General features: G+C 47.7%; 1 protein-coding gene across 1 annotated transcript in view; it reads right to left on the minus strand.

Moving 5' to 3' along the window:
- Positions 1 to 6,255: 6,255 nt before the first annotated feature.
- B9D1 (B9 domain containing 1) overlaps positions 6,256 to 9,855 on the minus strand; it is a 4,093-nt gene continuing 493 nt past the window's right edge. The window contains exons 2-8 of the mRNA XM_026859194.1: positions 9,723 to 9,848; positions 9,478 to 9,546; positions 9,271 to 9,382; positions 9,108 to 9,204; positions 8,578 to 8,640; positions 7,296 to 7,363; positions 6,256 to 7,117 (exon numbers count right to left, since the gene is read on the minus strand). Of these exons, the coding sequence (XP_026714995.1) occupies positions 6,972 to 7,117; positions 7,296 to 7,363; positions 8,578 to 8,640; positions 9,108 to 9,204; positions 9,271 to 9,382; positions 9,478 to 9,546; positions 9,723 to 9,848 (681 nt within the window). The 3' untranslated portion in view covers positions 6,256 to 6,971. The remainder of the gene's footprint in view (positions 7,118 to 7,295; positions 7,364 to 8,577; positions 8,641 to 9,107; positions 9,205 to 9,270; positions 9,383 to 9,477; positions 9,547 to 9,722; positions 9,849 to 9,855) is intronic.

A 9,855-nucleotide genomic window follows, 5' to 3' on the forward strand; every position in this document is an offset into this window, starting at 1 on the left:
CTTCTGCAGCTGCCTGCAATCTACGTTTCGGAGAAGCAACGTGATTTAGACAACCTCTCATGGTAAAAACTTCTGCCTTTTTAGAGTTGGCTGTCGTCCGCCTTCCAGGTAATCTCCTCCCTGTATTGTGAGTTAGGACACAAGTGAACACGGATTTTATAAAGACGGAATTTTGTCTGGGGGCTCGGGATTATAAATAGGGAAGAGCCAGTGTTGTACACGCTGGTAGCAGTCCTGTCTCTTTGTGTTTTGCTGTCAATCGATTGTACCCTGTAATTGTTGAAAGACTTGGTGTTTCACTGAGTGGAAGTTCCCTTTGGTGCTTCAGACTTCCCTGCCAATTACCCATTAGGGCAGTTAATTAGCAGTCTGGTGATCAATAGGGGATTGGCATCCTACCAGTGTCACACAACACAGCGGTTTGCAGAGGTTGAAGTAGTGAATTATGAACAGGGGAGATACCTTGGGGGGAGATAGCGTGTCCTCTGGCTTTGCTGGGGGAGCCCAGAGCCGTACCAAACCTGGATCAAGTGGTGGGACCCTCAGATACTTGTTAAATAACTCTGAAGAAATTGGAAGAAAAATCTACCCTTTCCCCGGTGGCTGTTTAACATGGGGTGGGGCAGGGAGGTGGCGCAAACTTTACTCATAAGTAAACTGGTGACCGTCAGAATTAGCTGTGATGTGCATCAAAACACTGGTTGAAAGTGCTGTTGAAGCATGAAATATTTTTAAAGCACCTGAACATCTTCACGGCCACCAAGCAGCTGCTGTGTGCAGAGCAGAGAGACTCATGACAGCCACGTGCAGAGGCATGAAGGCAGTGCGTGCCTCTTGACACGGATCAGGTGATGGGGGTGGAGGGAGCAGGTATCTGACAATCATCTGTGGCTGTTCAGCCCGTGGTTCCGCAAGCAGCCTGATAGCTTCTCAGTGCTCATTGAGCAAATGTGTTCCCTTTCTCAGGTGAAGGAAAATCAATGACATTTCAAATAGCTAGGATAAAGCTGTGGTAAAGGTGGAGTTAGTCTTCTCAGCTCCCTGCCTGCTGCTGCCTGATGTGCAGTCTCACCCAAGCACCCCTGCTGCCAGCTTTGCAGTTCGAGCACTTAAATACACCCTAGGAGAGCCTCACAAGCAGGTTCAGTATCATGGGCTTAAGTCCTGTTTAAACACTCCATGCTGGAGCTGCTGTAGGTCAGGTCAGAGCTCGATCCAGCCCAGGGTCCTCTTGCTGGCAGCCAAGATCTTCCTGGAGCAAAGAAATTGCCTTTCGTAGTCACCGACACAGCTGCCTCACGACATCTTTGTGAAACCAGTGGCTCTCCCGGGCCTGTGACGGCCTGTGGCACGTGCCGCAGAGCTGGGTTAGGCGGGGGCCGGCGGAGAACTTCGCACCGGGCTGTTGGAGCAGGTGGAGGTGAGGGCTGAGCGGCCTCCATGAGATGCTGACCCAGCGTGGACTTGTCCCACCAGCCGTGCTGTCACGTGGGGGTTGCCCACAGTGCTGTGGCTGAACCACCGCTGGTAGTTTTTTAAGACAGAAAATAGACACTTTGCTTGTGCCCCACCAGGGTGGGAACATGGAACCTGTGACAGTGCGGCAGTGGGGTCTGTGTTCTTCTTGAAGGGCTTTTTGGCTGGGGAATGAAATTTGGTGGTTTAACCAAGCTGAAGGGAGATGGTTCTGCCTTGGTGTAACAGCACAGATGGCCTAGGAGACCGTGGGCTGGCTGGGGTTGTGTTGGGTGATGGTGGTGGGGTGTTTTTGCTTTTTTAACATCTTCATTAGCAAGTCTGGCACTAAATGTAGTTATATTCTCCGAGGTGAATTTGGGTACTTAAATATCTTGGCCTGAATAGAGGTATAAAAATAGAAACCTACAGCAGTTAGATGCTTCTGCTGATCTTCCCTCTGAAGGACGAGAGACTGAATCACTTGCACCCTGCCGTGAAAGCAGGTTGCGTTGCACCCTTGCTTCTCTGCAGCTTCCCTCCCCGGGGCTCAGCCCTGGTTCTGGTGGCCAAAAGATGGTTTCTAACAGGATTTGTGCCCTGAAGATGGCCAGGCCCTGGAGATGTGTTGTCTCAAGCTGAGCCCTCTTATGCTGCAGTGGAGGGTGCTGGGTTCTCTCTGCAGGCTGGTGGGAGCTGTAGATTTGTGGCTTTTTTCCTTCCTGTGCTCCAAAGGTGGAGGTTGTTTCTGGATTTTCAAACACCCCTGAGTGCCTCAGCACTTGGGGTTTGAGCTTACCCACGTTTGTCTCCTAGAGGACCCCCCCCAGCTGGTAGAAAAAAACCTTTGGGATCCCCTCTGCAGCACGCACCCCGTGGATGGATGGCAAGTGGAGCAAAGGGGCTGAACATCCCTTGTGGGGATGCGGGCCGGGCAGCCTTTGCTCAGCTCTTTGCTGTGTTCCTGTTCGGGGGGTTGTAGGGCCTGGAAGATGTTCAAAATGGCTGTTGGTGGCAGCTCCAGATGTGCCGCTGGCAGAGGCTTGTGTGCCTGGACCTCGAGTCTCCAGCTGGGCTGGGTGGTGGGTGCAAAAGGGGGGATTCCTAGTGCTATCAGGGGGGGTTTTGGTTCCTGGAGCGTGTTTGAGGGACACCCTGGGGATGTCCTGCAGGGGCTGCAGACACCTGCTCATCGGCTGCTGCTCGGTGCCATCCACTGGCACTGCTGGATTAAAGGGAGAAGGCCCAGAGGAAGGTGGTTCTTGCTGGTGGGGCCTGATGTCCCCCGGATGTTGGGGAGCTGGGGGTGCCTGGCCAGTGGCAGACAGCTGCCTCGTGTTGCAGTTGTGGGTGCAAGCCCAGCTCTGTCACTGCTGATGCTGTGATGAGCCCAGGTAGAGCTGGAGCTGAAGCTCCAATTTTCTTCAAATCTGCCTCTTCTGTACTTCTGTGGCTTTGCTGCTTATATTTTTTTTTAATTTTCACCATTTGGAGTATTTCACGGGAGGCTCCTGCTCTTAAACCAACACTGCTGCTGGGGAGCAGTTGCTGTCAGCTTTAATCCATCTTCGAGACGCTCATTTTCACATGGAAATAACTTCTAGCTGCTGCAATACTGCTGTTGTAAATCACCCTTGCTAGCCTTGGGACAAAGGCAGTTTCTCGAGCCCTTGCTGATGCACAGATTTCCAGCTCAGTCCCGCTCTCCACAAGGCAGCTGGGGTGGCTTGTGGCCCTGGGAGATGTTTGCCTCGGGTGGCTTGTGGCCCTGGGAGGTATTTGCCCCGTGCTCTCAGGACAAGGGGCAGTGGCAGGACAGCTGGTACCATTCCATTGAGCAATTTTCATGGAGGAACAGGATAACACTCAGGTGTCCTTCATGCAACCTTGTTAATTGATTGTCATTAGCAACCTCCAACATCTGCCTAAAGGTTGAATACTGCCACGAGAGGGCAGGAGCTGATGTTGCTATTTCTAGCTTTGGTAGAAAGGGCTGCAAATACAGGTCCGGAGGACTATCCAACCAATTTTCCTTTTTCTGGAGGGTTTGATTCCTAAGGTGTTGTTCAGTCCATGTCCTTGGCTGTCTCCCTCCCAGTGAGGGCAGGAAAACTGTCCTGTGAAGCAGGTGGGGTCCTGCTGGGCAGCTCTGCCCAGAGCCCCCCCCGAGCAGGAGAGCAGAGGAGGATTTCTGCAAAAAAGTCCCCAACTATTGCAGGCTCCATTCTCCTCGTGCCCGTCTGCTTTGATGGCCTTGAAGCCTCATCCTGTGTCAGGACACATGTTCTGAATAAAGATTTTTTTTTTTTCCCCTGCCTGTCTTGAGTTAGGAGGTTAATGGCCAATTTCACTGTCTGGGAGAGACTTAAGCGTAACAAAACGGGAGGTACAGCACCAGCTGACAGCCTCACACTGCTACCAGGGGTTTGGAACTTCAGTTTTGAATAAAAGGGAGAATGATTAACTAGGAAATGAGCAGGGTGGTTACAGCTGCCTGGAGAGTGGGCAAAAGGAAATTACTTTGAGACTCCACTACAGTAAGGCTGAGTTTTTCTGGGTTTTGACTGTTCTTACAGTGTGGGTTCTTTTAACCTTTAACTGCAGCGACCACTTACGGGTCATAAATCCCTTCCTTATTCGTGTCACCCGCTCTCGCAGCACAGCATTGTGTCTGTCTTTACTCCCGTTGTCAGAGCAGACGTTCTCTCCAGGGTGAAACAGCTGCAAAATCTCTGCCACGCCTGAGCACCAAAGGCAGTTTTCCAGAAAATTATAAAGGCAGCAGCGAGCCTGTCCCTGGGAGGAGTGTGTTTACACGAGGTATCAACAGATGCCTCCTGGAACAAAGGAGCAGCATTGAACTCGGGAAGCGCTTACTGAAAACATCACCCCACACGTGCCCTTGGGGAAGGGGCAAAAGCTCCCGCAGCAAAGCGCTGGTAAGCTAAACAGTTTTAAGGCCTTGAAGAAGGTATATGAGGCTCTTAACAAACATGCTTGAGACAATGAGGAGTCAGAAAAGCCCCCAAACCTCACCAAATCCAGACACAGTAGCCAGAAAGCCCTAATAATACAGGTAGCAGCATGGGATCTGCTGACAGAGCCACATATCTTAAATACTGTTTTATGGGGTTTGAGGTTGTTTTGTTTTGTTTTTTTAAAAAAACCCTTGCTTTTTCACTGTTTTAACCTATCTTCTGAGGGTCTCTGCAGCTCAGCTGTGAACAGTGAAGCTGTGCAAACGCACCAGTTGGTGTTGATGGGTCTCGGCGTGGTAAGCGTCCAACTACTTGTGTGAAACAAGCAATTCAGGAGATCAGTTGTAGAACCATGCTGCAAAGCTGTGTGTGAGTAAATTCACTGCACCCCTGTGGGCACAAAGTTTGGGCTCTGTCTGGGTTTAACAGGTTTCTCATGACGAGAAACTCTGTTGTGCAGTTTTGCTCTAATTGGAATGGGGGCAGGTAACCGAGCTCAAGGGAAAAAAGATATTTAAGCGGTAGTAGGTTTAATGTTTGTCTTTCAAGTATTTCAAACACAGATTTTTATCCTGCTACTGTAGATAACTGCTTCCCAAATACTTTTGAAAAGGAAACAAAATTCCTTGCGTGTCCTCTGAGCCAACAGGAAATACTTACTAATTTGGATTCCAACATGACTCAGTTGAGAGATTACAACAGTTGCCAAAACAACTGGTGGAATTGCTTACTGGAAGCGTAGAATCAACAAAAACAAGATAGGAAAAAAATAGAGATGAAAAATCATCTGTAACCATGTTTGGAAAAGTATAAATAGTAGAAAAGCTGCTAATGTGCACAGTGAAATTACAGTGATCACATTATCTTTTCAGAAATTATATTTATTCATTCACACTGCTCAGCATGAAATAATAACTATCTCTAACTGGCTGCTTTGTTTGATGCCTGTCCTGGAGGCTCTGCAGTTCAACACTGTGTGTTACCACTTGTATTTCTACAGTTTCAAGGTTCTGATAGTTCGCTTCCAGGGTGGTATCGTGTTAAGTCATTCTCACAGCCATCCCCCTCTAGTTGCAGTCAAACACAAGAGATGACATGCCCAAATTTAAATATGAAAATGACAAAGCAATTAGACATTTTAGTGTAGCATGGGCTTCTTTCTCTTTTGTACCTGGAAGAAGAGTAGATCTTGGATGACTGAGGACTTAGAAACATCCATTCTGGCACAAACACATAAAAGCCCTAGCACTAGGAAGACAAACAAATGTATTTAGACAATGGGGTTTATTCAGCCTCAAAGAAGAGCACTCCCAGTTGCTCTGAGGGCGATTCACTGAGAGGCCACAGCAGGACACAGAGGGAGAAGCTCTTCAGGCCGAGGGCGACCATCTGCGAGCAGCTCTGGAGCTCCCGTCACCCCCAACCACCATCGTTTGCGTCCGGCTCAGAGGTGATGCAAGGGGAAAGAAAACCTGAGTGTAGCAAACCTGAACATCCCCGTGTTGCTTTTTTTACTGCCTTTTGGTGATAAAACCAGCTAAGGAAAGCCACGGTGTGTTATCTGTGCAAGGTCCTGGCTGGAAGGATGCAGCACAGTGCCTCTGGCACCCGACCTGGAGCTGAACGCGGCTCGTGACAGCACACACAGCTGGCTTACACCCCGCCTTCTCTGCAGAGCCTTCTCTAAAGTTTAATTTTTAGTCAATATCTGCACTTAAAATGCAATTTGTTCTCCCAGAAGTTAAAACCAGGCAACAAGGGTATGTTTAACACCACAGTTTCTCTAACTCACTCCTCTAAAATAAACTGCTCTTTTTTTTCCCCTCCTTCCTGAAGTTTAATGCAGGAATAAAATCTGGAAATGGAAGAGTCATCATGTTGTTCTAAATGTAAAGGTTGCTTCACTGGAAAACATGGAAAGGTTTGTTTCTGCAGCTATTTGAACTAGCTGCACACACTCTAAAGGACTATGTGGGATTATAAAGAAAACTGCTGTTGCTTTTGCAGAGGGAAGTGCGTGGCACAGAGAAGTATGTGTGCATTTCACTGGGACAGTTCCATATTCCCTCCTTTTTGGAAGGTGTAATAATTTCAGTTTCCCATTTCTACCACAAAAACCATTATATAATTATAATATTTCTTTTATAATTATATAATATATGTAAGAACTGGGTTTGCAATGATGTTTTAAACACACAAAACCAGCTACAAGTATGAACTTTCCTATTTTTTAAGTATATAAAGAGTCTACAAAAGGCTGTTATAAAAAATATTTTGTTACAGGTCTTACTTTGAGACAGTCTAATATTACTCATAAAAATGCTAAATGTTATCTCATGACATTAATTTACATAATCCTTCAACCTGCTTACTGAAAGGATTATACTTAGCTAATTATTCCAAAGCCTCCTGGGCTTGTGTTTCTTTTGGAATAAAGTGAAATTTTCTCAGTTTAGTCAGATACTCATTTCTCTTTGCCACAAAAAGCCCTGAAGTACTTAACATCTCGGTGAGCCATTGAACATCTTATGCCTGAGTTCAATACTTATGAATCCCTTCCATAACAGGCACCAGAGAAGGGTTCTGCATGTCGCCTGGGCTCACGTCGTAGCCCAGCTTCTTCATATCTTTGGTCACTACGTTGAAGGAAATGGTCACAAAGCCTTGAGATCGCACCCTTGTTACTAGAAGAAAGCAGATGTCAATAGAAGTGGTTAAGAGAGGTTTTTGAGTAGTTGTTGAACTCCTCACGTATCCAGGTTGGACTCAGCAGGACAAGTCTCTTTTATCAGCGGAAGGTGGATGGCTGAGCTGGGGCCTGCTGTTGTGCAAGGGTTGCTGTCAGGAGCTTGAGGGACTTACCTTCTCTTCCCTCTCCCTGTGCCACCACTCTGGGGTCAGTAAATTCCGGACGTCTCCCTGTGAACCAGCTCAGAGAAGAAAATAGAAAATCATTAACTGTATATATTCACTAGTGTTTAGATTTGATAGAGTTCATTATATGCATGCTAAAAAAACAAAGGTGGGGTTTAATGAGGCTCCCAGCTTCTGTTTGCAGTAGAGAGTTTTGAAGACTGATTCACTTTATTGCTGGTGTACTTTGATCAAAGATAAGTTTTGTCTCTCTGAGGAAAAAAATGAAACCAATTTCATACACATTATGATAAATACAAGTTATCTCTGGCCTAGACAGAATCTTTCTGTGGCAAAGATCTTTTTGAAACTGGTTCAACTCTTGATTACCTGGAGTGACAGAGAGGGTGGGATACTTTGAATACATCATAGGTGCACAGAATACAAAAGTGTACCAATTAGAGTGTAGATTCTACAAAAAGGGTATCAAAAAGAGAAGAAAAGTAAATCAGTTGAATCCTGACTGTTGGGCATAGACATTCCCATGCTGAGTCTGACCCAAAGTGCTCAAGTGCCACAAGGCTGGCTCTGTGCAAGGGTGGCTCCGTTGGTACAGGCAATCCACAACCATAAACCAATTCAGACTGTACTTAATAAAATGGAAGGAAAAAACCTTAATACCCTCAGTTGCTGTGTATAGACTGCTACTTCAGAACAGGTGTGTATGTAACAAAGTTTATTATAGCAAAGGCATTCCAGATGGAATAAAAAGTAGAACTGAGACTTCATTTTCCATGTTCTGCCTTTGCTTTCCAGGTTGCTCTTAATGTGGCTATCCTTCAAGACAAGCCCTGAGCTGCAGTAAGATTTAGGGATGGACTGACTGCAGCCTACCTCTTTAGAGTCCAGTGACAATTAAAATGCTCAGGAAAATGAGTCTAAGTAGCACCTCTGCAAGTCACATCACAGACACGAATCAACCTGTGGAACGTGGAGCTGCCACTCTACAGGAACTCATGTATCAGCCTGCTCTGCTGAAATGAGTTTTTTTTCAAACCAACAGTGTTCAAATGTGAGGATGAAAAAAAGCCAGGTTAGCATTACTTCAGGCAGGTAGTTAACTGTTTTAAGAAAGCTCTTCAAAAGACCTAGACACCTACAAACATGATTTTACCTACAAAGCCATCTGCTGATGATACAAAGTATTAACATGTATGCACCAGTGAGTGGCTGGATATACCTCTGTGACTAAGAGCAAGATAGACTTAAAAAAAAAGTCTTTAATTATTACCTTGTAAACTTCTGCAGCCTAGATGTAGACTCTGGAACAAACATAGCAATGGTTCTTGTATGCCTAAAACAAACATGAGATGCACAGAACTTAAGAAATTAACAAAACATTGCTGGTGAGAGTTATATTTATAAAGGTACCAGAATTTCAGACACATCAGATGACTGAACAGCTCAAAGTATAAAACTTTTCCTTCCACAAAGAAAGGGTTTGTTTGCATAAGAAGATTGCATCTTTCCCCATTTCCAGTGGTAGGAATGAAAGCTTAACGTGCTGAGAGTGATGGGGGAGCAGTAACATACTATGCTGCATATCTGGGCTTCCTACATACCAGTTTTGACTTTACAGTTGTCTACAGGGTTACTAAAAATTATCTGATAACCAGGGGCTGCTGCTAGAAAGATCTGTGCTCTTTGTACCAAACAGACAAGACATGAAATGGAGATATGGGAACATTTTTGTTTCTGAAACAACATGGTAACTGGAAAAAAATCTCTGTTTCAGTCCTGAAAGACAGGTTGTCACCTCACCTTCCGGGTGTGAAGGGAACGTGAACAGCTCCATAACCTCTGACCACATCGTTTCCAAAGAAGTCAGGTCCGTAGACGCTGACGACAATCTGCGGCCCTGCAAACGAAGCGTGTGAGCGGGGTGCCTGCCCCGCCAGCTGCATCCCCCCGCCCCAGCACTCACAGCCGGATGGGTTGGTGCTCTTGAAGGTAATGTCAATGGGGAAGTTCCAGACGAGTGTGGTGGGCGAGACGTCGCTCTTGGAGGTGATCTGGGAGATGCCCTCCTCCAGGCCCTGTGGGGCGAACGTGGCCTGAGCCGGGGGCCTGCGCTGAGCCCAGCACACGCGGCTGGCAGGCTGGGTTTGAGGGGCACACGGTGGGGCCTTACCGCGGTGGGAACCCAGTCCTGGCCGTAGACGAAGCAGAACTTGCAGTACAGATCGTCGAACCCGGGGAACTGTGAGGGAGAGAGGCCGTGTTGGGGGGAATGCCTGGGGCTGAGGGCAGCCTGCCTTGCTCGCGTCGGGGCTGCGGCCCAGCCCGCCCTACAGGCCTCCGGGCGGAGACGGGGCCGCCTTAGGGCACCGGCGACCGAAGCAAGGCCGCGTTAGCGGCTCCCCCCTTCCCGCTCACCTGCCCGCTCTCGATCTGCCCGTTGACCGCCAGCAGGAAGACGCTGGGGCTGCCGGCGGCCGCCATGGCGCCGGGCGCGGCCTGCCCCGTTACCATGGGGACGGACGGCGCGGCGGCGGGGACACACTACCGC

The sequence above is a fragment of the Athene cunicularia genome, assembly GCF_003259725.1.
Source record: "Athene cunicularia isolate RWA chromosome 14 unlocalized genomic scaffold, athCun1 chr14_part1, whole genome shotgun sequence".
NCBI classification, from domain to species: domain Eukaryota; kingdom Metazoa; phylum Chordata; class Aves; order Strigiformes; family Strigidae; genus Athene; species Athene cunicularia.